Below are 28,000 nucleotides of genomic sequence, written 5' to 3' on the forward strand. Positions count from 1 at the left end.
GTGCTCAGCCAGCGGACTGTGTAGAATAGTCGAAATATGAAACAGTACGATTATAAGGCATGAATTAATTTTAAGAATAGAAACATCATGTATGCAAAATCAAATAAATGTTTTGAATATATTTCCAATTTTAAAGAAAGTCCATATGGAAACATGCTCATTAATTCTTGTAAAAACGCTAGATTTTTAGGTTCTTGTATTTCACTTAAATGTTTAATGGGATTATATATGCTTTGCGCAAAACCAAATTTTTTGGTATAATATATTTGCACTTACAAATTAAGTCAAGATCATTTAGAACTTATGTTTAATATTATAAGACAGCAATTTAGATGCAATAATAACCCTCTAGTTCACAGCAATTTCAAAGTGCAATGAAAAAAATTTTGCTTCATATGGAATTGAAAGAAGATTCATCTGGAAACTATATTCTATTATCAAATATAAATATATTATATTTTACTTTTTTATTAAATTCAATTACGACGATAAATAAAACCGCCAATAATGGAAAATAGACATTAGTAACTGATAAATCAAACTGTGATAATAAAAACTTACAAATATATGATTTGTATTGTATTGGTATTGCTTTGTATTGTAATAAAAATAACTTGCAGCTAATTACAAAATGCTCCCGCAGTATTATATCATACATATCAGGTCTTGCAGTATGTTTTTATACAAAAAAAAATGTGAACAATGTGTCGACGCTTTGACAGAACTTCAGCTAAATTCTTACGGCCATGATTTGATTTCCATAAAAAATAAAAAAGGTTTATTATTTTCTTCAAAAGATGTAATATTTATGTGTAAGATTTATGAGAGACTTGTACAAATAGCTATTATGAAATTTCTACGCAGTACATCGGCTAAGCATGAGGTTTAACTTAACTCGGGCAATACGATACAGCGTTGAGTTGTCATGAATCATAAAGGTACTAGAGAGAGTTACATCTAACATTTTTTGGCCCTAGTGGAAATCAACTCAACTTGGGTTATCGTAAACATCCATAGCGTTTTCGACTGCGGGGTGCGTTCAGAATGAACGTCCGGGTGCGTTCAGAATGAACGTCCGGGTGCGCCCAGAGGTCGTTTTATCTTTGTTGTTTACCAAATGTTAAACAAGGATAGAATGATGTCTGGGTGCACCTAGACGTTCATTCTGAACGCAGCCTAGTAAGTTTTAATCATGCCGTTAGTTTTTTGTTCCTGAACTCCCTGAATTAGTGTGCACTTAAAGTGAAATAGATATATATTTGAAAGTTAGTGAAAGCAAGAAGGGATGTATTCTAAAGTTCTATCGAAAAATGTATTCTAAAAGTTCTATCGAAAATATCTCTTTTAATAATGAAGTTGGTAACACTGTAATTAACTACGCTGTGTTCCGTAATAAAAGTTGAGTTTGTGATTTCGTTAGCTTGCAGAGACCATCGGAGATTTTAATTTAATTTCTTGTAATTTAATTATTTATAAAAATTTTAATGACGTATTATTTATTAAAATAATTATAATTATGTATTATTAAAATAATATTTACTAACAATTATTTTTATTTTAAAATAAGAATTAAGCAAAAGACGAATTTTCAAAAATTCCGTGAAGCTAAAAATCACAAGTTCTGATTAATTTTAAATTATTAATTGTAAGTAAATTAGATTATATCCGTTTGTGTGCTCTACAGTGCATGATAGAATTGATTCTGTTTAAATAGTTGAAGAACCTCTTATAAGCTAGCAAGACCAAATGAGCAGAATAAAACTGGACCCATTCAATTATTTAGTACTAATTTTGTACTAATTTGTACCACAAAAAAAATGTTGTATCTCTTGCCGTTTTAAAAAAACACGTGGCGCCGCTAGCTTAATATTAAGCTAGCGGGACCACATTAAAAAAAAAAAATTTTTTTAATAGATTTATTTAATTATTTAGTACTAATTTTGTACTAATTTGTACCACAAAAAAAAATTTTGTAGCCTTTGCCGTTTAAAAAAAAACACGTGGTGCTGCTAGCTTAATATTAAGCTAGCAGGATCACATTGAAAAAAAAAAGAAAAAAAGAAAACAAAGGTAGAAATCAGACGAACTAAATTTGTACTAATTTGTACCATCAAGAAAAAATTAATATATTGATCTATTCCTCACAAACAACTCCTAATTTAACACAACTCCATTAGGTTTAAGAGTAAAGTACATCTCACAACGAGCAGAATCAAACGATACTCCGGCACTCGAGGCACTCTACTATAATTTGTACGGACAAAATACAAAGTTACAAATTTTGTACCACCGTCGTTCCTTCGGAAACTACCTCAACCCCTGTTAGGTTCAAGAGTAAAGATCCTTTGCAACGAGCAGAATCAAGCGATACTTCGGCACTTGAGGCGCTATAATTTGGCGCGACAAAATACAAAGTTTCAGATTTTGTACCACCGTCGTTTCTTCGGAAACTACCCGGATCCTGGTTAGGTAAATTACTCTTCGCCATGAGCACAATTAGTCGATACTTCGTCAACCGAGACTTTATAATTTTTACCGCCAAAAATACCAAAAAAAAAAACGAAATTCCGAATTTTTTATTGACTTTAATTTTTAATGACTTTAACGAAGTATTGTTACCATTTTTTAAAATTGGTATTTTTGCAGCCTTTGTACATGTAAGAGCGTCTATTATTTTATGCGGGTTTTTCCCCAGATATAAGGCATCGTTTTTATTTGATTTTATCTGTCCACGCCAATTTTCTACTTCGCGGCTTGCTAAAATATCTTTTACGTACTGCACATTATCTTTGCACATTATACATACGCGGGGTTGATCATATCCCTCTTCAACATCTTCAATTGGTATAGAACATTGCGGCAATGCGTGTACGTATTTATTGCACAATTGACAAACATGTGTACCTGACGGTTTATCATTATTCTTGCATGCGGGACATGAATTACTTGCATCTAAATTAATATCAGAATTATATACTTTTATAGGTGTGGATGTTAAAGATATATTCTCTGAATCTGATACAATTGTTAGTGTTGCTTTGCGCATCAACAATTTTTAGCACACCGCGCAAGTAATCTACGTGTTTTTGAACAAAAGAGTCTATGCGTAGTAAAGGACAATTTTTTATTAATAATGATTTTAATTTATTAAATTCACTTTCGACTGGTGCACTGGAAGCAGGTATGCGACCATAACCGAATTGATCTGTGTAGATATTTGTCCATAGAGGTAATAATTTAATATCAATTACTAAACGTTCGACTATCTTTGGAAAATAGTGCGGATTAACTCTATCGCCCATATCTGAAGTAATCGAGGACTTGACTTCATATAAAATATCTTTGCCCCACGTACTCCAAAAATTTTCAAATGGATTGTTAGCACAGTCATCCGTTTCATGATCCTCAATCTCAAATATAGCGCTATCATTGGTATTAGTTTCAAGATTCTCATAATCGGTATTACTCGTTGTCATTAAATTTACTAATTTTACGCTCCAAATCACATTGCGTTGAATAACCATTTTGTAAGTTTCCATCTGTTTCGGACAATGCTATTGTAAAAATAGACTTTTTTTATGCAGTAATTTAATATGACTTCAACTTGGAAAATAAACAGAGGAAAATGATATTAATAGAAAAATGAATTAAGAACCCAAAATATCGAATTAATCGTAACAAAAGAATTCATAATAAAGTATAATTATATAAAACGTGGAAATGTGGGAACTTTAATTTTTACTTTTTTTATTTTTTTACTTTTTTATTTTTTTTTATTCATTTTTCTTTTTTCGTTATTAATTTTATGCGCATAAGCTCGCATGCGAAATAATATATAAAATTCAATTATATGAGCTAATACTTGATCGCTGTGTTCTTTACAAGGAAATATCAAATTGGGTGTATATATTTCTTCTTCATTATCTGTTAATAAAGTTTTTTAAAAATCTGAAGTAAGGTATAGAATAGAAGAGGAATAGAATAATATAAAAAGGAAAGATTGAAGGAGTGTAAAATGGAAATAAAATTGAATGGAGAAAAAAATTGAAGGTGTTGGAGAAAGTAAAGATTTTTGAATAAAGGATAAATAGAGTTGAGACATCACTTGAACACCAGATTAAAGGTTTTTTTTTAACATGGCCAAATATTACATGATATTATGAGATTTTGTGTCATAAAAATAAAAATTTTGTTAATAGAATACTATGTATTTTAGTAAAAATTTTTAAAAATGTAAAATGATAAAAAAAATAAAAGGAATAGGATAACATAAAATAAAAGAGAGGGAGGAGGCAGGATCAAAGGAGTGTAGAATGGAAATAAAATTGAAAGAAGAAAGGAATTGAAGGTTTTGGAGAAGATAAAGATTTTTAAATAAAGGATGAATAAAATTAAAACAGCAGTTAAATACCAGTTTAATAGTTCTTTCTAGGCGTTGTAGAAGGTAAAGATTTTTAAATAGAATAATATGAAAATTAAGGAAGGAAGGAGAAAGGATCGAAGGAGTTTAGAACGGAAATAAAATTGAAAGGAAAAAGGAATTGAAGGTGTTGGGGAAGTTTAAGATTTTTAAATAAAGATCCGAATATTACATGATATTTTTATATTTTGTGCCATGAAAATAAAAATTTCTAAAATAGAATATGATATGTTTCACTAAAGCTTTTTTAAGAATGAGAAATAAAGATATAGAAACGAAGAGGAATAGAATAATATAAAAAGGAAGGATCGAAGGCATGAATATAAAATTTAATGGAGAAAGGAATTGGAGGTGTAAGAAAAGGTAAAGATTTTTAAATAAATGATGAATAAAGTAAAGACATCAATTAAACACCAGATTAAAGGTTTTTTTTTTAATAATGAGCGAATATTACATGATATTTGGATATTTTGTGTCATAAAAAGTAAAAATTTCTCTAATATAATTTTATCTGTTATCAGTTTCTTTTATTTCGACAGATTGTTAAATTTATTACGTATATCCCGGGTCCTGCAATATAGACTCTAATCCAACATGTGTTACGTGGATCGTATTTCCAGTTATTATTTCCATATAATCTTCTCAAGTTAGTCATTTATTTTAAATTATTTATGCCTATTTATATGAATAACACAAAGATCTTTTTAAAATTTCTGTAGTAATTATCGTCTTAAATATTTATTGATACATTTAATATTTAATATTTTAAAATACTAAAATTATTAAAAGAAGTTTTTACATAATAAGATGCAAGCAAGCACACAAATGTATTAATAGTATTCTAGCTCAATGAGTTCCGAAAACACAAGGATATAAATGACGAATTTATAAAATCTAATTGAAAAGAAGTTCAAGTCCTCTTTAAAGACGACAAATATTTTTAGCTGTATCTTAGAAAAAATTAATATGCTATTTTAATTTGCTTAAATTAATTAAAATTTTATAAACTTGTAATTTTTGTACAACACTCAATATATGTGAAATAAAATAATCTTTGAATACCTATATCATATAAAGGTAAAGATTTGTAAATAAAAACGAAAGAAATTTAAAATGCAATTGAACGCAAATTTGAGGATTTTTTTATTAATGGATAAATATCATATTATATGTTATGAGGTTTTGTGTTATAGAAATGAAAATTTCTTTAATCAAACATTATCTCTTTTAATAAAGATTTTAAAATATGTGCAATGAGGGTAAAGAAACGGAGAGACGTGAAATAATGTAAGAAGGAAGGAGGAAGAAAGAGACTGTAAAATACATAAAAAATAGAAAGCAGAAAGGAATTAAAGGAGGTGGAGAAGATAAAGTTCTAAATAAAGTACGAAAGAAATTAAGAATGTAATTGTACACGAATTTGAAGGTTTCTTTAATAATAAATATCATGGTATATTAACATTTTGTTTTAAAAATTATTATTTTATTAACCGAACATTATCTGGTTTTAAGTGAAAATTTAAAAAATGTGTGAAATAATGTAAGGAAGAAGGAAGAAGAATTGTGAGAGTGTAAAATAGGAAAAAAATAGAAAATAGAAAGGATTTAAAGAAGGCTGAGAATGTGAAGATTTTTAAATAGAGGACAAAAGGAATTAAGATTGCAATTGAACACGAGTTTGAAGATTTTTTTAATGACCACATATATCTCAGAAAATAAAATTTCAGAGGTGAACTTTTCATTGTGATATCTCCGTCCGTAGAATACGGACAGAAAAAATAGAAATATTTTCATTATAGAACTTTACCCATCGTTTGAAAGTATTTAGAACTTGATCGATTTAGAAGTTATTGAGATATAATAATCTCGTGTGCTTGGAAGTTGATGACTCGTATATAATATTTGTTTTTAATACAAAAATGCAATCGTATCACATGCTAAGTATAAACGTTATTGTACACTACTAGAAAAAAAATAGGGAACACTTTCCAAACACCAAAAATTAGGCTATTTTCAAATGACTGTAACTCGGTGAAAAATCATTGTAGATAAAAAATAAGAAAGGCATTTTAAAGCTTGAAGATCCAACTTTAACGCTCTACCAGCAGATTTAAAAAATTTTTTAACTTCCTTGTCTTACGCAGTAAAAAAGCACACCTTGTTTTGTTCTTTAAAATTTCGTATCTTTGACACTTTGCAGTTCGACCAACAAATTTCGAAACAAATGTTTCATAAACTACAACATTTTACCTACAAAATGCATTTTTTTAAATTCCTCTACGATTTTTTTTGACCGAGTTACGCAACTTTGAAGCTAAACCTGCATTTTTTACAAATGATATCTGTACTCCGTGAAAAATCATCTTAGAAAAAAAATCAAAAAACCATTTTAAAGCTCGAAGTTTCAGCTTTAACATGCTATTAATGGTTTTCAAAAATTTTCTCAATTTCTCAATACTATGCCCCAAGAAAGATATACTGTTTTTCCTTGATATTACGTATTTTTAACAGCTTGTAGTTCAATAAAAATTTTTTTCTCTACAAATCCAATGCAAGTGCCATAAAGTATGACATTTTCTCTACAAAATGCTTTTTTTTTTTAAATTTTTTCTACGATTTTTTTTAACCGAGTTAAAATACTTCAAAGAAACACATTTTTTACATTTTTTCGATAAATGACGTCTACCACCGACATTAGCTTTACCCAATGTGCATCACGTAGAGGTTGCCGGTCGGATTTTTGCACATTGTGTGTGTGCGTGTGTATGTGCGTGTGCGTGAGCGTGTGCGTGCGTGTGCGTGCGTGTGTGTGCGTGTGTGTGCGTGTGTGTGCGTGTGTGTGTGTGTGTGTGTGTGTGTGTGTATATATATATATATATATATATATAAGTTACAACATAAACATGTAATTAAAATATGCAATTTTAAAATGTTCAATTACTTGAGAAAGTCAAAGTTTATATTTGTTTAAATATTATATTATTTAATTATATTTACAGATTTCAGAAATGGAGTATGTCAACGCTCAAGTTAGCATTAATTTATTGTTATAAAATTTATAATTGGAATTTATTATAAAATGTGGTACGTTATTATAAAAGAATAACAAATAATAATTTGAAGCTACAGTGAGCTAAAAAAATTCTTGGATATTAGAATATACCTGTATAAGTTAAAATAGTCTTTCAACACGTATATTATATATTCAATATTGAGTTGATTTAATATTATATTTAGAACAACATGTATTTGACAGCTTGTATGAAAAATAATTATAAACATTTAAGGATTTATTACACCCATTTTTATAAAAGTTTCTTATTTATTTAAATAAATTATATACATATAAAAGTTGTGTCTATAACATTCGATTTTTATTAAACAATACATATTTATAGGTTATTTATTTGTTATTATATTGTTATAAAACTGATTACATTTTGTTATAAGATTTACAAAACAATTACAAAAATCTCAATTTTTTTGTGTGTATAAGTATTTTTAATATTTAAGATGATCTACACAAAATTTTATTCCAATTTTGAACTTGATTATTCTGTAAATAAAAATAAAATTTATTTATTTATAGAACTAATCTACATTGCAATAAAACTTTACACAAATCATCATGAATACTTAAAATAATATAAAATAATATAATATACAAAAATATTAAATTTTTGTTATTATTTCTTACTTAATTTTCGTTTCACGTAGAACATCGCTGCTAAATTCTTTATTTTATTTTTAAATACAATATAAAACAATCTATAATATATCTTTTGCTATAATTTTTTCATTATTTTGAAAATAAGTGTAATACATCCTTAATACTAATGATAAATGTTTATGTAATTATGTAGTATGTACATAATATATGTATGTGCGTATGAGCAATATACACATTGTATTTTTACAAATAAAATATGCAGGCACTATCATTTGTTAACATACTGTAAATCGTTTAATACAAACAATATAAACAAACTTATAATCATTTGAAAATCTGCTACTAATTTCTTATAAAAATATGATCATTTTTAATATTGTATATTATAATTTCTGTATAGCATAGGTACTATCTTATATAGTTATATAATTAACGTGCACAAAATTTATAAGGCAGTATTAAAATATCAATTGGAATTTTAGAAAATAGTATATATTAAAACAAACATATGTACATACATAGTTTATATATATTAAAATATGAAAATAGCAGATTTTTATTTTGATTTGTTTGCAACGTGTAATACATTCTTATATGTGAATTAATTGAATATTAATATGTATATGTAGCTTATGTGGTTTTATGCATCATAATATAAAAAAATACATATTTTTTATATACAGAATGTTCCATTCCCTAATTAGTAGTATTTAAAGTGTCTTTGTTATTGTAAAGAACGGTTAAAATTGACAAAACTAGTATAAGCAAAGCATCGTTAGTGCAGTAGAATAATAAAATAAAAATAGTTTAGTGGCAAGATTAATTCTTCCAAAAACAAAATCTTAGATTTTGATCTCTGGTTTAATTATCGGATAGCTTTTGATTATATATTTATATTGGAATGTTTTGTTTTTTGTAATATAACTTCCTACAGGATGTTTGCTAAAAAGTGGAGAAAAAATTTAAAGAATGTTTCTAGATCAAGTTTGTCTTAAACTTTGCTCGCAAATTAAAACACTTTCACTTTTTCGTTGTTTTGATAGAGCGAGACAAAGAGTAAACAAAAACAATAGATGCTAAAGCTTTGCTTGAATCCATATAATTCTGAATATTTAAATGTGTACACAAAAGTGCTTGAAAGTATGCAAATAAAAAAAACAAAGCTCTTTATCATAATTTTATTTTTAATTTTCTTCTTATTTTATTACATTCTTTAAATTTTTTTCCACATTCTTGAACATCCTATATTCAATATGCCCAAACAGCAGACATCCATTAAACATCTAGATTTGATTTCAATCTGGTTAAAACGTCTATGAATTTAATACGAACTTAATATGTTGAATAATGTACGTTTTAGAAACATATATTATTCGATGTATAAAACATTAATATAGATATTTAAAAAATGTCTATTTTATGTAAGGTTGCTATTCGTTCTCTTTTCGCTGGATACCATCCTCTTTCGCCCAAGGTAATTATGAGCGTGCGGAATTTCAAGAAATTTTCAAAGTTTGTAAATTTTGAAGTGTGAAAAAAAGATAGATGAAAAAAACTATTTAACGAATTTCTTTGCTTCGTTTGTAAAGGATCTACTTGATGAAACTATCACTTGCAATAAGTTGTGGTACAACTTTCTTTAAAAAATATGAAAGTGGAAAAAACTGCTACAAATTAAAAAAATAGCACAATTCTTTTTTTTTGTTTATTAGCTCGCAACGCAAATGTTAAAACAGTATTTTCATTGATACAAGCTCTATTGAGGTAGAAATCTTAATCGTATGTAATCTCAATATTAAAATATAATTCTTTCTAATAATCTATAATATGCAATTGCAGAGTAAAAACAAGTAAACTATTTTGAATGTATTATATATTTTTTAATGTTTTATATTTATGTATTATATAAAACGTTTTATATGTTTCATATATATTATGAACAATTACATTGTGAAATAATTATTCATTGACTGTTGCGACTAATTTTATTATATGCTTTTTTGTACGTGTCCGAGGTTATAAACGAAATGTCCGAGGTTTTTGATCTGCAACTTTTAAATTTTAGATATGGCAATCCTAATCTTATGCAAACATTTTCTAAATCTGCTCGCGACTTGAGCGAAAATTTTAAGTCATTCAAGGAATGTTTCATTACCTCTGATGACGAAAATTTACTAAGTTCGAGCGCGGTGTTTTTTATATATATCTAGACCAAATATTCTGTATGCGAAATGAATCTGAAAGTTGGAAATTTATGCAGTGTGAGATAATTGTTTTGCGGGCTCTATTTTAGATTTTCTTTCATACTTTCGATATTTTCTTGTGAATGAGAGAATAGAGAGCCCTGCAAAACAACTATTTTATTCTGTTTAAACTACCAACTTTTAAATTTAGTTTGTGTACAGAAACTTCATACATAAAATGTTTGGTCTAGATATGTTATTGGGTTAGCTATTTTGTCGGCTTGAATTAACATTTTAATTTAATCCAATTTTAGTCTGTTGCATCCTAAAATGAATGTTTTTGAGAAGTTCAGAACAATAATATCAGATGTTTTTAATATGTCTGGAACATCCAAAATATACATTTTAAATATTTTTTTAAAACATTATTGTGCTTTCTGAGTATTTATGTAGAAATAGAAAATTTCTATAGAAATTTTGTAGGAAAAACAATTTTATTTGTTAAGAAATCTGGTACCATCTAATTGAGAAATGGAATATCCTATAATATAGCACACTTGAGTATTCTATATCTATAGATATCTCTTTCCTCCTCTCTTTTTACATATGCACACATTTGTATAGTGTTATATATTTTTTAGTATCAATTGAATTTCACTAGATTCTTGTTAATACGCATTATCGTTGCTACTTTCTCAAGAACTATAACTCTTCAAAGAAAGCGACTCTGGCTTTAGTGGATCCGGACTTGACTTTTTTCAACGTGCTGTATTTATTCTCGCCAAGTCGAACTTGTTCTTCGTGTAATTGATCCAATTCGCACTGCTTTTCACCGACCTTTAAACCTTCAATTTCAGAACGTAATTCTCGCAGTTGTTCCTGCAAATGTTTACTCTTTTCCAAATAATCGCTCCTCTCTCTTTCAATTTCTAACGAAAGTTGATCGACGTCTCCATCGCCAATAAGATCGTAGGATGTTAAGTCAGGTGGTAGAGGTTCTGTGTCTAGTTGCAAAGTCTGAAGATCCGCTTGTAGGTCTGATGGAAGCACTTGCGTAGAAGGAAATAGATTTGGCACAGGCTATTGACAAAGTAAAGAAAGTGGTTAAAAAAAGGCACGCATGTATACATTATGCATGTATAATATTATATATGTAGGAATATACAGGGTGTCCCATTTAAGTTGACACTAAAATATTTCTTAAATAGTATATTTTAAAGAAAAACGTTTCAGACGAGAGTTGTATGGTTCAGAGGGGGACATAAGGTGGCGTCATTGATTTGACATTGGATAGTCGTGTGAAGGTCACATGAAAATCACCTTCAATTTCTTTAATTTAAATTATAAAGTCTTGAAAAACTCTCAAAGTAAGCTACAAAAATATGCAACAAAAACCCCCATTTTTTATTGCATATTCTTGTAGCTTACTTTAAGAGTTTTTCAAAACATTATAATGAAATTGGTTTTCATTAAGTACTTTTCAAGTTGAGAGGCTTGAAAGAAGGGTGCTACATTATTGAAAAACTGATAATTTTGTATTTAGTTTTCTGATTGTTCTAATTGCATTTTTCTAATTATTTATAGATAAATGTTGAAGATGTACTTACGGTTATGGTAGCAGTGTAGGCATTTCTACTCAGGAACTCTAATAGTTTTTCCTTAGCTTCTTTCTCGGCAATTCTCGCACGTAATAATTCATCTTTCAATTTTTCCGCTTCAGCAGCTCTACGTTCCGATTCTTGAACCAACCTTTCCGTTAATAATTCAGCTTCTCTGGTCTTTCGTTCTAAATGGACCTTTTCTTCTTCAGTCTTCATGTTATTTAATCGTATTCGCGTGATCTCTTGTTCAGCTTCCGACGCTTTTTGACTTAAAAGCATTGCTTCTTCCTCTGCTACGCGGCTTTTCTCAGCTAAAAGATCTGCTGTCTCTTCAGATCTTCTCTGTAAAACATATTATCAATTATAAGTTAGACATATTAAAAACATTCTCTATATGCACACAGAAAAATACGTACTATAAATTATTTGAATTAAGTAAATATTATTTGTTTCAAATATTTCTTAAGTATGTTCTATTAATATTTCTCTTAAGTAAATCTATCATAAGCACATAAATTTATTATAAGCACATAAAAAATTCAAAATATATTTTAAATCCTAATAATTTAATTTTTTAATCAAATATGTTAAGTTAAAACAAAAATGCGATTTGCTTATTATTATTTTTCTTAAAATTTTATAATGTAGATTTTAAAAACAAAATTTTATACATTTTTTTTTAAAACATTAGTTTTTCTCAAATTTAATGAATATTTTAAAATTATTATCAAGAATATATTCTTTGATAAAAATAACCATTACTTAAAAGAAAAAAGTAATTTTGGCAAACGCTAGGAGTAGAATGGATATTTTTCTGTGTACATACATTCCTTTATATTTCTGCCTTTTACTATGTCTTTTCTATTCATCTCTTACAAGAGCTTCGTTTGCCAGTCGTATCTCCTCCTGATATTGCAGAAGCCGTTGTTCCATCGCAGCTTTTTCTCTTTCCGCTGCTTCTCTTAATTGTTTTTCTCGTGCTAATTTATTTCTTTCAATTTGTCTCCTAGATATAATGTTATAAATCTTTTTAAAAGAGACCAATTCAAATTCATGATATAAATGTTTGATAAAAATACAATTTGTGATTAGTTTTGGGATCAGACAGCACATTTTATTTCCTTGAATATAAATGTACTTGATACAGAGAGTGAGTTTTAATTCTTCTATCAACGTTTTACTATAAAAGATGACTTAGCGATTGCAACTGTAAGATTCATCTTTTGTGTGTATGTACATGTATACAGGGTGAATAGTTACAGTCGGTAAGTCATCTTTTATATAATAGTAAAACGTTGACAGGGGAATTAAAATTTACCTTTTATATAGCGCAGACTGTTCAAAAAGTATCCGGATTTTGATACTTACAACAGTAAACTTACCACACAGTCAATTAATTCCATTTAAAGTAATTCCTTTGATTTGATGCACTTATTTGCGCAGCGATTTTTTCATCATTGAAGAAGCTTAAAGAAGAGCACTATGTAATTATTTTCAAAAAGTTATATTTAATTAATAACCTTGATCTTGGAAGACAGGATAGATTACGCCCTCAATTTTTGAATTTTTAAATAAAGTTTTTAAGTTTTAAAACACTTTTAAGTCAAGTTTGATTTTTGAGATAAATGTTACACAAATTTTCATTTAATCTAAGAAATCAAGGTTATCCAGTGAGATGTAACTTTTTGTAAATAATTATTGTTTCTGATATTTTGTCATCAATCTCTTTCTTTTCTTTTTTTTTTCATTTTTTCAGATTGAATTTTATTTTAGGGAATAAAAAAAGCTCAATGCAGAAAATTAGAATGTGACAACGATGTTAAGGGAGTTTCTTTGTTGTGTTGATTTTTAGGTTTTTAGGAATTTTTTTTATGTAAGTAGATAAATAATTTTCGAAATTACTTTTTGTCTTTTTTTATTATTTTATATCTATTTATTGTTTAAAAATTGATTTTCTATTTTTCTAAATGAATACTGTATTAACAAAAGCTTTATTCGACTTCTGCATGGTTCCTCAGTAATTACGATTCTGGATTTCCAGACTGAAATTAAAGATTCATAAGACATTAATCAGGATATTAGCGGCTATCTTTGAAACTAATTTTTTATTTTACAACAAATAAATGACACTTGTAAAAAAATCGACTTACTCTATTTTTTCTCTTACTCTATCTCAGAAAAATTAAAAAAAAAATAATGTGAGTGAATGACTATTTCAGAAAAGTATAAAAATAAAACTTTAAAATACTAAATTGCAAATTAATTTGTATTTTTTGTAATCTAATTTTCATAAAGATTTTATTAAAGTAACATTTTTTATTAAAAAATGTAATTATATTAAGATTTCATTTATATGTTTATTAACTGGTTCAACTTTTTATTTGTTCATTGACTGGTGCAGTGATCGTACATAGAATAACGAGGAGCACTTTTTCTTATTTATTTCTATCAAAATTCAGAAATTTTCGGCTATATTAGTTTTAATAAAACTAGAAAGTTATTCATTTTTACTTTGCAAAAAAAATATCATTTTTGAAACGGATTGTAAAATTGTATTTAATTTTTTAAAACTCAATCACTAGCTGTTGATTTATCATCAATAAAATCTTTTTCATTTATTTAATAAAAATAAGACTGAAAAAGAATTCGTTTTTGTTTCATGTTTTGTCCGATTATATTACGACGTCCATTTATATTACGACTTTTTCGACTTTTACAAAGAAAAATTCTTTTTGTTTGTATCTTTAAACAATTGATTAAAAAAATTAATTAAAATCGATACATTACAATCCGACACGTAAGCAATAGAAAATGCCGGATTTAGGAATAGCCGAATGTGAGCAAATAGGAACTTTTTTGAAGTACGAGCATTGAGGGTTAATATTGTGATATTATTCTGATTTAACTTAAGAACTGCATTTCAAAAACAAAAATAACAGTGGGTAGTTTGAAGAACTAAAAAAATATATAAAATCACATAAATACTACTGAGCTACTAAGATGCTGCTATGAGCGTTCGTTAATTTTCTTTCGATCTTAATTATGGTAAAAAATTAAATTATCAAAATAATTTTAGTTCCGACCGTGAATGTTCTAATAAAAATAATGTTTTTTATTTTAGTCCTTTGGAAGATCCGAAAGCATTGATGAAATGTGCAGAAATCAATTAGATCTATTGTTAAATATTATTCTTTTTTTTTTTAAATAGAAAATCAATCTTCAAGCACTAAGTAAAAAACAAAAAAATAATTGTGGAAAATATTGACCTGTTTTAAAAAAAAAAGTTGCAAATTTCTTAAAAAAATTAGTGCAATAAAGTAAAAACCACTTTTAAAAAATGATCAACCCATAATTTTATAAAATTTATGTTAAATAATTTAATCCTATATATTATTGTATATTTTCTAGTTTTTTATAAAATTCATTGTACTCTTATCGTTCGAGTCAGTTATTTTTGAAAGAGATTGAGTAATAATAAAGTATATCAAGAGGACCAAATCGAAATATGGCAGAACTTATTTGAGAGGCTACATCCCTGGCAGGCTATTTAACTTAGAAATATAAGTCCAGATAATTTTTGAACAGATATTTTCTTAAACAATAAAAAGTTCAGGAAACGTTCGTATCGTGATTAAACACAAATGAACAATAGACGGTCAAATGGACGAGCCAAAATGAACAAAGTATTTAATTAAAGATTTAAAATTTTTTACAATAGTACAATTAAAATGACGTAGGAACGTTTCGGCTCTACTTAGCCTTCATCAGCCTATAAGACTTGTGAACAAACTTACATGATTAAAACTGTTCTATTATTTTACAGGAATTATTTCTTATTTAAAATATCTAAAGATACAACATCTATAGATTTTATAACTTTCTTTCTCACATTTCCAAACTATGGTTTTTTATAAAATTTGTAAAAATGTCTCCCATTAAATGTATAAAAATAAAAAAAATATCTACTGACACTTAAATCGGTATTCATTTCTTATTTCAAGACTGTCTTAAGTAATGTCTTAAGATGATTTCACAATTTGTAGTGCTATAGATTTTTCAGTCCATTTCAACTCTTGCGCATTAAATGTTAGAAAATTAACTGTAATAGTCAAGATAGTATGAGATCGAAAAAAATCGATTTTTTTGGTAAAAAAAATAATACGTATTTTTTAAGGAATCTGTGATTTAGAATAGTTCAAAATTTTGCAATTATGTTGAAATTTTAAAGATTAACAAAATTATGGTTACTTTTATAGAATATTCCTGTGATAAAGCGATCAACTTATAAACACTTTTTAACACGTTCACGGCAGGCACATTTTCGGTAAACATTTCTTGTAAATAGTAAAACCACTGTGTAGGTTGCTAATTGATATTCATCGAAAACAACACAATCATTATGTGAGCCACGGGTCAGGTAGCCATTAAAAGTTAATTGGCTACCTGACCCGTGGCATAGTTATGATTAATGTATACAAATAGTATGCACTTTTTAGATATATAGAAATATTGCTATTATCCCTCATAAGAAATGCTTAATTGACGGTAATCCAGAGTAGCATAACAGTGAGCCATATGATCATGCCGTCGTGAAAGTGTAAAAAAAATTTTTTTTATATATAACACTGTTTTTGTGAACAGATATTTTATACATTAATTTCAATTTTATAAAATTTTTCTTTTAACAATTGCTCATAGGTTTATAATTTATAAATTTCTTTTTTAATTTTAAATCATTTGTTAGGTCAGAAAATTGTCAACACCAGAAAAGTAAGAGTAAAGCCTGATCTATAATGTGCTCTTTGCTTTCTATTTCTTGCTTTTTGCCTCTTTGCGCACTGTTTTACCGATAATCGTGTTTTTTGTCACTTGTTTCTTGTCTTTTCTGAAGTTTGTCAAATTTGATCTTGGACAACAAAGACAAAGAGACAGGTTAGGTTAAATACAACCACGTGGCGAATCAAACATGGTCTGATAAAGAATATGTTTGATAAAGAAAATAAAGGTGAGATACAAGTAGGCAAAGCTTTTAGCGAATTGTTTGCCAATTTTGTGCAGAAAAATCCTTGCCTTTTGTGCATGACAATGTTTTTCGGCTTCGTGTGATAAAAATATAAAAAGCAAGGAAACAAAAAGCAGAAGGCATAAGATAAAACGCAAAGAGCACATTATAGATCAAGCTTTACACTTGTTTAACTCTTTAAAGCACGTTAAATCTCGACAAGGAATTGATGCCGTAAATCGCTGTAAAAAAAGGAAAAAGGAGAAGCATATTAAATTAATATAAATTAGATTTACGCCTAATTTTTCTCATATATTTGTAATTATATTTAAAAAAATAAAAAATAAATTTCGTGTTAATAATTAACAGGATATTCCCGCTATTTTTTAAGTTTCAAAAATTGACTATTAACTAAAAAATTTTTTTAAATAATTTAAACTGAAAAAGAGGTGATGGAGGGAAGACAAAGGGGAAAGAGACGGATTAAAGGCAATTGATTTGAAGGTAAGAATTTGCAAAAAATTTCTGTTAACGTAAAAACTGTCGGCAAAATATTTAACGTTTTTTTGAAAATTTTTTCCAATTGTTAGCACGGTAATACCTAGTCTAATTGACTTAAAAAAGCATCCGCAAAAAGGGTGGATTTTTGCTCGTTTTTCAGCCCTTGATTTTGGAATAGAATTTTATGTCAAGATAGCTTATGATGAGACATTAATCACAGAGAAATTTTACGTTGGCCGTACAACTGGTTACAGAAATATAGAGAGTCAAAATGGTTATTTACCTACTAAAAAAATATAACACTAACAACGCTTTATAATAGAAATTTTTGTTGAATTTTTTTGAAAGTTAATACCTATAAGTTCTTTGAGTTGTTATAAATTACGAATCTGTTGACAGATTTTAAAAAATTAAAGATGGTAAAATTAAAAGAAAGAAAAAATCACTCTATGGACACTATTAAAAAAATGTCAAAAATATCAATTTCACTGTCTCAAAATGTCTAAAATTTAGCAAGATCACAAAAATGCATGTGATACGTTTTTCTTCTTTATATCTCGTGATATAATAGTAAATAAATATCATATTCATATTTCATTATCAAATGAGCATCTTATAATTTTTCTATTTTTAAGACTCCTGTCTACTCGCCGCGGCCATATTGAAGTCGTGACGTCATAAGCGTGAAATGACACATAATTTTGTCTGACGTGCTATTTGTAAATAAAGGCAATTTGGATAAAACAGACTAATCAGACGGCTTTAAAATATTTGTAAAAATGGATTAGACTATCCTTTTTCCGCCTGCCAGTCAGTAAATAGTCGTAAAAAGTACGTAAAGTGAAGCTTATTCAGATAGAAAAACACACGGATAGCTATTGAAAGAAATAAAAAATATGCTTTTATGTATAAAATTTAAAGAAATTTTACTTGCCGTCCATTTTTACGAATTTGATAAATATGAGACAAGTCATATTTTCACAATAAATCACATAATAACAAAATGACATACACAACATTTCATCGTCAATCTGTCATGTTTCACGCCAATTAGTTCTAATTTTGTCCGTGATAGAATGTCGCTACCGTCAAAATAGAGTTCTCGGCTGAAATGTCAGGAGCCTTAAAATATTTAATATGGTAACATAAAATAAAAAATGATTATGTTTAAAGACATAGTAAATTACATATTGTTAATAACGTTTTTACCTTATTTTAATTATTTTAATAATTTTAAGAATAAATTGTTTATTAATTAAAAAATATTAGAACTTTGTGAGTCAATCGGAGAAATACATTTGAATAGATTACAAATTTTTTTGAACTTTTTGCTTTAGATAATTTTACCTCTATTAAATTGGATCCCTGATTATCACACGGAGAAAAAAAGATTAGGAATATTAGTCATAAATATGGTTTATTCAGACGTGTTGCATGCTTAATATGTAGCCACTACCATGCCGTATTAATATTGCAACCTTATGTTTATGGATAACCGAACATTGTTAATGGTAGCACAGCTAGTATGTAAAAAATACAACAACATTATTAATATAAACAGCAAAACAAAATCCACAGTTTAAATTAACTTTAGATATTCTCAAGAAGATAACTTGCTGGTCATCGACCCACTTATGGAAAGTAACAACTTAAAAGCATTTATTCAAAGTTTTAGAGTGATATGAAGATGCCTAGTTAAAATAGATGAAGACATAAAATAGAAGAAGAGATAAAGGAATTTATGGAGTCAGAAGTTAAAGTTCTAAATATAAGAAGACTAAATAAGAGAAATAGAGACCCGAATAGACAAAAAAAAGATCCTAAATGGCTGCCTAGTAAATCAGTTGTGATTACCTTTGGTCAAAATCTTCCAGGAGAAGTTTTCCTTCATAAAATTAAAATAGAAGTCGAATCCTATTTAATGTTACCAATTCTATGCTACAATTGTTTTGACATTGGCCATCCTAGTAAAACATGCAGAAGAGAGACCAAATGTGCGGTGAGGCTAAACATAACGAGAACTATAATACACTCACTCCAAGGTGCGTAAGCTGCAATCACAAATTTACAGATAGAAAATGTATAATCTACTGCAAAAAGTTTGAAATTAAAAGGCTTATGGCTTATGAAAATATCGCCACGAGCAATGCGAGAAAACTGGTGTATAAAGTTAAGAGTAAGCTTAGACCTGGTATCGAAAAATTTCCTGCACTTTAATCTAATCCTATCCAGCGAAGCAGCGAGAAAGCAGAAGAATCATAGTTCTCCTTATATACAGAAAGAATCCAGCCAATTTACAAATAAACAAATTAATTCCAATCAATTCTACAACCTTCATAGAGATAACTACGAAGACTTCATCGACACCAGAGAGTTAATCCAATTTCCTAACGGAATAGCTCTTCTTAAGGCGAACAAATTTTCAATGGTTGACAAGGATAATGTTACAAAATCTTCAACCCCAGGAAAGTACGAGAAATTCAGCGAAAAGGAAAATATGAGGCCGATCACTCAAAAGCCAATTCTCAAGAACGTCTCAATAAATCTAGCATCCCACCTGACAGAGAAAAAAGGAAAAGCTCATCCAAACAGTTTATCGAGCTTGTCATCACCAAAGACAACTAAAACGTATCCTAGAATAGTTAAAGACTCAAGTAAAATTTTAGTTAATAATACAAACAAAAATGACAAATAGTATAAATTTGAGAATTTTACAATGGAATTGTAGAGGTTTAAGAGGTAAGACATACGAACTAGAAAGATTTGCGACTGAATTGGATATCATTATGCTAGTCGAAACGTTTTAAAACCTGAACAAAAAGATTTTCATATTAATGGCTTTGAAACTGTCCGCTTCATGAATTTAACAATCAATTTAACTTAATCAATGTTGACTTGAAAAGTGGAGAGATAATTAACGAAACTGAAGATCCCGCTACTAAATTTTTTAAAATATTTGAGGAAATGAAAAACAAATGCTGCATTTTCACGGATGGATCGAGAGTCGAAACAGAAGCCAACTGCAAAGTAGGAATGGTCATTTGGAGTATTGATGAGATTTTACTAAAGGATTTAAACTTTTTGATGTCACTTCCATTTTCTCAGCGGAAGCATTTACTATACTAAAAAAATACTAGGCAACGAAAAGGCTGAGAAACGTTCAGCACAGGAAGGATTGTTACTCGAACAAGAGGTGTCATACTCAAATATTGTAAGTATCTTTAAAGCTAAGTATACCAAAGAAAATGAGAAGGTTCTTTAACAAAAAGCGCGTGTATAAAACAAGGGTACCTTTTTCTTCGAGAACTACTGGAAACATTCCTCTCGACCTTGGTTCTTCTACACAAATTTCAATAGAAAAGTTATCGTGATAGTTAACAGACTTCGCAGTGGTTATAATTTTTTAAAAAATAGTTTTAGATTTAAGATTATTGACAATAATCTCTGCCTATGTGGCAAAATTGAGGATAAAAACCACATTTTATGGGAATGCAAGAAATTTTCAAAAGAAAGAAGTACCATGGTCGAGAACTTTAAAAGATTGAAAATAAGAACGCCGATAGATATTAGAAAAATTTAAAAAAAAAATAAACCCCGAAGAGTTAGAGTTTGTTATAGAATATTTTAATAGATGTAAGATAAACATATAAATATTTAGACATCCCGTTCACGCACGTGAACGGGAATTACAAGTTATAAAAACCTGTTCCAAAACAAATTCTATATTAAATTATATAATTCAAACGTCCTGTAATCCAATGAATGTTTCGCTGTAAACGACACCTACAGCGTTTGCGTTAGCGACAAACTAACTTGTAACATAGAATGACTGTATATTTTGCCAGTGGGCCAATAAACGGATTTTTTTTCTGTTTGTCAACGTGTTGAAAGCACCTATCTATATTGTTTTCTTGTTGTTTGGATTTCCGCCTTTAATTTAGTAAAAAAATTGTATCGATTAATTATTTAGTTTTGTTTTTATCCCAATTAAAAAATAAAAGAATAAGATGCGCATTTCAGACATATTTTATTGTATTATTTCCAAAAAGGCAAGAACGCAAACACACAAGAAGTTATATGCTGTATATAGGAATGAAGCCTTGAAAGAAAAGCAGTGTCAAAATTGGTTTGCCAAACTTCATTCTGGTGATTTTTCGCTGAAAAATGCGCAACGATCTGGCCGTCCAATTGAAGTTGATGAGACCCATATCAAGGCCGTTATCGATTCAGATCGTCATAGCACAACACGTAAGATTGTAAGCTTAATGTATCGCATACATGCATTCAAAAAAAATTAAAGCGATGCTGGACCGGTTTCTATACGTGCTTATTTTTGTGTACAGATAACTCTTAATTGGCTTTACAGATCGCAAAATCCTTTTACAAAATTAAAGTAGTGACAAAAACACAACTCGCTCGCTATAATTTAATACAAAAAATGAAAATTGATTAAAAAATTATAGTTTAATTAGCGGCTTCTGCAGCCGTCTCGTGACAATATTGTTACGTTCACGTAACAATTGGTTTTTTCGAACACTCGCGGAAGTGTTTACGCTCGCGCACAAAATAACAAGACAAACTTTATAAAAATGTTCGCTTTTAATCTCAGAAAGTCTTACAACCAAAAGCAAAACAACACGAACACTGTTACTCATTGATAGAAGATATTTATAACTTCATTCACGCCTATACCGGGCGTAACACATATTACACCCATATAAAAGTTTTAGACATTGTGTGTATGAAATAAGTAGCTAGCGAGGTGTGAATTAAATCAAAGAACAATACGGCGCTTACAGAATAATCCTAGAAGCTTTAGTATAAAAGATATAAATGTATAAAAACTATTTATGTAATTTTCACGTGTATTAGTGCAAAGAGCAGAAATTAGGTTTATTGTAGTTTGGTTCTTGCAATAGAGGCGCTAAAGTCGAAAAAACAAGGACAGATGAGTGCGTTTGACAAAGTGCGCTAGCCTCTTCCCCTTACTCTTCGCTTCACGCGCGACCCACGGTTCGTCGAAGAAAAATCTACAACAATCTGCAGTACCGGCGTCGAGTAAGTTCTACCGTCAGTCCAGCATCGTCTTAAAACAGCTTGACTATGTCAAGAAACTCGATTTATGGATCCCTCATCAGCTTAAGGAAATTCATTTGACGTAACGCATTAGCATCTGCGATTCGCTTCTGAAACGCAACGAAATTGATCCATTTCTGAAACGAATGATAACTAGCGACAAAAAGTGGATAGTTTATAATAACGTTAATCGGAAAAAAATCGTGGGTGATGCCAGATGAACCAGCCCAGACAACACCAAAAGCTGAGATTCACCAAGAAAAAATTATGCTGTCAGTTTGGTGGAATTATAAAAGAATTCTTCTCTTTGAACTTTTACCAAGAAACCAAACGATTAATTCAAATGTGTTCGTTCAACTTGCCGAACTAGGCGATGCAGTTCAAGAAAAGCGGCCAGAATTGGCAAATCGTAAGGTTGTTTTCTAGGACGATAATACCAAAGCTCCACACATCTTTGGTCACTCGCCAAAAATTATTGGAACTAGGCTGGGATGTGTTGTCACATCCACCATATAGCTCTGACCTTACGTCTTCAGATTACCATTTATTTCATTCCATGCAGAACTCCTTAAATGGTAAAATTTTTAATGATGATGTAAAATCACATTTAATTTAGTTTTTTGCTGGCAAAACTCAGAAGTTTTATGAACATGGAATTATGACACTGCCTAAAAGATGGTAAAAGATCATTGACAAAAACGAATAATACCTAATTGAACAAAGTTATATTTTCAAGCAAAAATTTTGAATTTTCTTTCTTATTTAAAATCCGCAATCACTTAATTGCCAACCCAATATATAATATGAAGTAAAAAATATTCAAATGTTAAAGAATAAATGTATTAAGAGTATAATTTATATTAATTTTTATATTTAAAAAAAACTTAAGAAAGGATATAAAAATGGTAATAAAAGCGGGAGTACTCCCTTGAATTGTCAATCTGTAAAAAGTGCAAATAGCTGTTTTGTAAAGCATGTAACATAAAATTAAATAGTAGTTACTCAACATAAATTTACATTAATTATAAAATAAATAATTGAATAATATAGATAAATTTGTCAAACATCACACTATGAATACAAACACAGAACATTTGTGAGATAAAAACAAATTGTTTTATGAAAGAATACACGTTTACTTGCCTGGATTTTTCTTCCTTGGCTTGCGCTTTCATTTGTTGAACTTCCATGGAATCCGGTTTTCGTCGCCTCATAAACAGATCGTGATTGCCAATACACAGGTCTAGGATCTTAACAAATAATATGTGAGCAGCCGTGTCACTATTATGTTCGTTCAACTTTAAAGCTATCAAACCCCTCACCCAGCTGCCAACATCTGACTGTTTCTTTACCAATTTGTTCATGCGAGTTTTCTGCGAGAAGAACATGAAGTTCGGCGATGTCTTCTCCACAGGTTTGATTATGAACTTCTTGTCGTCGAAACTAATATGACGAATTTCCGACCATGTAAACGTAGTCTTCGGTGCTAGCTTATTCTCCTTTTCATAAATATTCAATCCCAATGCCGTTACTCCGAGCCAAAGATCCGTTTCCTTCTTATTCTATAATATTGAACAATTTGTTAAGATTTTTATTGATAGTATTTTATTTTAATATAAATAATGTAGATTTATTTAGGTAGAAAGATATAGTTAGTAAATTATGCGACATACTTACACTAATAGGAAAATAATTTACACCATACATGTCGAGATCCTGTGCAATCTTCAGATATTCCATTTCTGCTTCATCTCGAGACATGCCACGATGATCGGCGTACCAAATTTTTATCCTATCCTCCCACATTTCTGGAGTCATTTGATATTGATCTATAACTCTTTGGGGAAGCAAGTCCTCACTGGCAAGCATTCCAGGACGATATGAAACTTCATCATAATCACCATACTGGTAATTAAAATAGACATTAGTACTTTTTTTTAATATATGTACATACAAGGTGTCCCGAATTTAAATGTCAAAATTTGAGAGCACATGAAGAACTGATAAACTAAAAACAAATCCTTTAAAGATTTAATTTTTTTTGCTTTGTTGTGAAGAAAATCACTAAAAAAACAAAATTTTCATCATTTTCACTTTCTGTAAAAACAAATAATTATTAAGGTAAAAGTCTTTTTTATTAAGTCTTTATTAATTCTTATATATAAATATTACAATTAAGTTTTAATATTATAGTAAAAAAGGAATTTGAGATTAATATCATAAGTTTGTCTTTGAATATAGGTACGTACATGTCTAGCCACTGAGATGTTTACGTTAGGATTTTTTCCTTAGTTTAGTTTTAAGCCTGATCTACAATGTGCTCTTTGCGTTTTGCTTTGTCCCTTTTGCTTTTTGTCTTGTGCTTTCTGCTTTTTGTATTTTTGTCACACGAAGCCGAGAGATATTGTCATGCAAAAGGCAAGGATTTTTCTGCCCAAAATTGGCAAACAATTCGCCAAAAGCTTTGTTTACGTGTATCTCAGCTTCATTTTCTTTATCAAACATATTTTTTATCAGATTATGTTCGATTCGCCACGATACCGTATTTAACCTAACCTAACCAACCATGCTTTTTTTTGTTGTTCCAAGATAAAATTTGACAAACTTCAGAAAAGACAAGAAACAAAAAACACGATTGTCGGTAAAACAGTGCGCGAAAAGCAAGAGGCAAAAAGCAAGAAATAAGAAGCAAAAAGCACATTGTAGATCAGGCTTTAAGCTCTCAAAGTTTTGATATTTTTGGGAGATTTTGTATTATAAAACAATTAATCTTTGTAAAAAAATAATTTTTTGCTATATTTAAATTAATATTCATATATAAAATATACAGAAGTAAAGTGGATCAAATCCAAAGCCTGCTTACTTTAAAAATATAATTTTATTTAATAGCAATAACACATTATGTTTTTGGATTTGATCCATTTTTTAAGCAATAACTAATATTATCATTTAAAATGTGTGTAACTTGATGATAATGTTTAATGTTTTTAACATGTTTATTTAAATTTTTAGACTATAATGTGACCATCATATTAATAAAAATCATAAAAATCATAAAGATGTCTTGTCTTATGCTGTAAAAAATTCAGCAAACAAATGAAACAAATCTACAATTTGTACGTTTAATTTAAAAATTATACTTACATATTGTATCATTATATTTTTTACATTGTAAAATATATTATACATTTTATTGTAAAATATATATTATATAATCATTAATTTTTTTTAAACATCAAATAATTTATAATGATACAGAATTGTTCAAAAGTTGCAATAAACTTGTTGAATAAACAGATAAAGCAGAAAAATTTTTTGTTTCTACATTTTACATTAAATATTTATTAACTCAAATATTTTTGTGTATTTTTAAACAGTAAAACATTTCCTTAAACAATGTTTTTAGATTGCATTACAATAAATTAATACTAAAATATTAGTCTTTATTTAATTACTAACACACTATGTTTTCATATACTGTAGGTTTGTTCAAATTGTTTGAATTTTTTCCACTTAAAATCTTTGCTCTCTTTTTTTAATGCTTAAATGTATATTTATTTTTAAGTGGAAAAATTTTTAAAAATTTTAAACAACAGATTTTGTATGTGATTGTTTTTATCACTCTTCTTTACATAACTGGTGATTGTAGAATAGAATTTATTACTTGTTCACAATTTTTAACTTTGGACATAATTGTTTATTAGCTTACTATTATCATTTTTTCTTCTTTTTTTGCACAGAAACTAATTTAAAAGTCAGTATGTCAACATTTTTCTGTTGATTCAAATATAAAAAGGACAAATACTTAGTGGATGCATGCATCTGGCAACTTAGTACTTTTTTTTTACAAAAAATAGCATTAAAACTTGAACAGTATATTAATAAAGTTAATTTGTTCTTTAATTTACACAGTATTTTTTATATGCAGTCACAGACAATGTCATTTTATGCAGTCAGAAAATATATCTTTTTATGATATTTATTAAAATGATTCTATAGCAGTGGACAAAAATTTTTTAATTGTATTAATAGTTACATCATCCTTTTTGATTATATACTGACAACAATAATATATAAATTTGTTTTTATTAATTTTTATTGTTTCTATAAAAAAATAACTATTTTTAAATACTTTTAAATATTTATGTATTGTTTTGTACCGGCAAATTCCAATTATGCAATTCTCATGATGTAAAAAAAGCCATATGGAATGGATACTGTCTACATTGAAGAAGTACTATATACTACATGCAGTTTATAAGTTTACAAAAAGATACCTTTGCTTGAACAGCATAAGAGGCAAGTAATACAGAAGCCTCAGGTGGGCAATAGATATCCATCGACAATATAGCTTGCTTTACTTGTAAGAAGAACAAATGTTGAGTGACTTCTTGTACAAGTTCTTCTGCAACATCTTCGGGATAAAATTTTGCTAAGAACATGAATGATGTTGTTGATTGTTGTGAAATACCTTGATCTTGAACTGAAATCAATTCAGTATTATAATAGTAAACATGTACAATTACAAATATTTATATTAGATCTATTTTGTGAATACAGAACAAGTAGTAACAAATTACAATCTTACCTTTCTTATCCAATTTTAACCAAGAAATAAAGCCTTTTGCATCTTCATACTGAAGTCCAAAGTACCATGTCTCTCTTAATCCTATTGTACGGCACACCAGATCAAATAAGTCTCTGCCCGTCGATCTCCACTGTGTGACAAGAAACTTGTCAGTTTACAAGATAGTAATTCCATCAATGAATCAAGTGTTTATACGCATTATCTACATTCTGTATATATGTATATATGTAAACTACATAGTTATTTATGTAAAAAATAATTTATGGATTATTAAAAATTCAAATTTTTATCAGAAATAATGGAAATTATATTCTGTTCACAATTTTATTTTTAAATGTCTTGCTTAATTCAAATAGACATATTACCAATCTCAAAACTTAATTATTTTTTTTATATTATTATCCAATTTGTATTAAAAAGATTTATATGAATATAACGTAAGTTAAACATAACTAATAAATGTAGATGTATTTTCGAAAGAAATGTACGGCACAATCCTGAATTCGAAGAGATTGTTATACTTGTCCACTAACCTCCAAATTAAATTCAAGTTCCGCATCCAAGGTGCAGACTTTGACAGGGAAGGATCTCCCGGACTTTTTTCTCCGGAATGGTGACATCTTATTTCTACGTTTGTTCATTCGGCATCACGAGAGACATGCTGCCGATCGCAAAGATATTTGATACTCGATCATATATAATATTAGACTTTGTGCAGTTGTTATTTCGGCCTAGCGTCGATACCTTTTTGATTCACACCTGTTGAAATTCAGCGAAGCTGTGCAAATTAAATGACCTTACTTAAAATTTTCAACAGTGTTTTTGGCATACTTAAAATCGCGAAATGTGAGCGATTAATTGGCGGGCACGATGGTTTGTTTCAAGCATCTGACATTTTTCTCACAGAACATATATAAAGGTCTAACTTAACTCAGGCAATACGATACAGCGTTGAGTTG

At 28.5% G+C, this 28,000-nt stretch overlaps 1 protein-coding gene across 4 annotated transcripts; it reads right to left on the reverse strand.

Moving 5' to 3' along the window:
- Positions 1-9,781: 9,781 nt before the first annotated feature.
- LOC105199555 (merlin) lies at positions 9,782-28,000 on the reverse strand. 4 transcript variants are annotated; one of them, XM_011166703.3, is made up of 9 exons: positions 27,873-28,000; positions 27,575-27,800; positions 27,042-27,171; positions 26,731-26,936; positions 24,131-24,358; positions 23,597-24,015; positions 12,751-12,880; positions 11,881-12,216; positions 9,782-11,353 (listed from the first exon to the last, which is right to left on the reverse strand). In XM_011166703.3, exons 2-9 carry the CDS (start codon positions 27,680-27,682, stop codon positions 10,976-10,978), a joined length of 1,935 nt encoding a protein of 644 aa, XP_011165005.1. In that variant the 5' UTR covers positions 27,683-27,800; positions 27,873-28,000; the 3' UTR covers positions 9,782-10,975. The 4 variants fall into 4 exon arrangements, with proteins under 4 accessions (XP_011165005.1, XP_011165006.1, XP_011165007.1 ...); XM_011166704.3 differs by having other exon boundaries at positions 27,575-27,702; positions 27,786-27,991; XM_011166705.3 differs by having other exon boundaries at positions 23,597-23,703; positions 23,776-24,015; positions 27,575-27,991.

The sequence above is a fragment of the Solenopsis invicta genome, chromosome 3 (assembly GCF_016802725.1).
Source record: "Solenopsis invicta isolate M01_SB chromosome 3, UNIL_Sinv_3.0, whole genome shotgun sequence".
Lineage (NCBI taxonomy): Eukaryota > Metazoa > Arthropoda > Insecta > Hymenoptera > Formicidae > Solenopsis > Solenopsis invicta.

What these genes read in the sequence shown, in the direction of transcription:
- LOC105199555 (XM_011166703.3), bottom strand. Translation starts at nt 27,682, where the DNA reads ATGAACAAACGTAGAAATAAGATGTCACCATTCCGGAGAAAAAAGTCC. An exon ending in GTTAAAATTGGATAAGAAAG is followed by an intron (nt 26,937 to 27,041) that starts GTAAGATTGTAA and finishes AATTGATTTCAG; the next exon opens with TTCAAGATCAAGGTATTTCA. An exon ending in TAAATTATTTTCCTATTAGT is followed by an intron (nt 24,016 to 24,130) that starts GTAAGTATGTCG and finishes TCAATATTATAG; the next exon opens with AATAAGAAGGAAACGGATCT.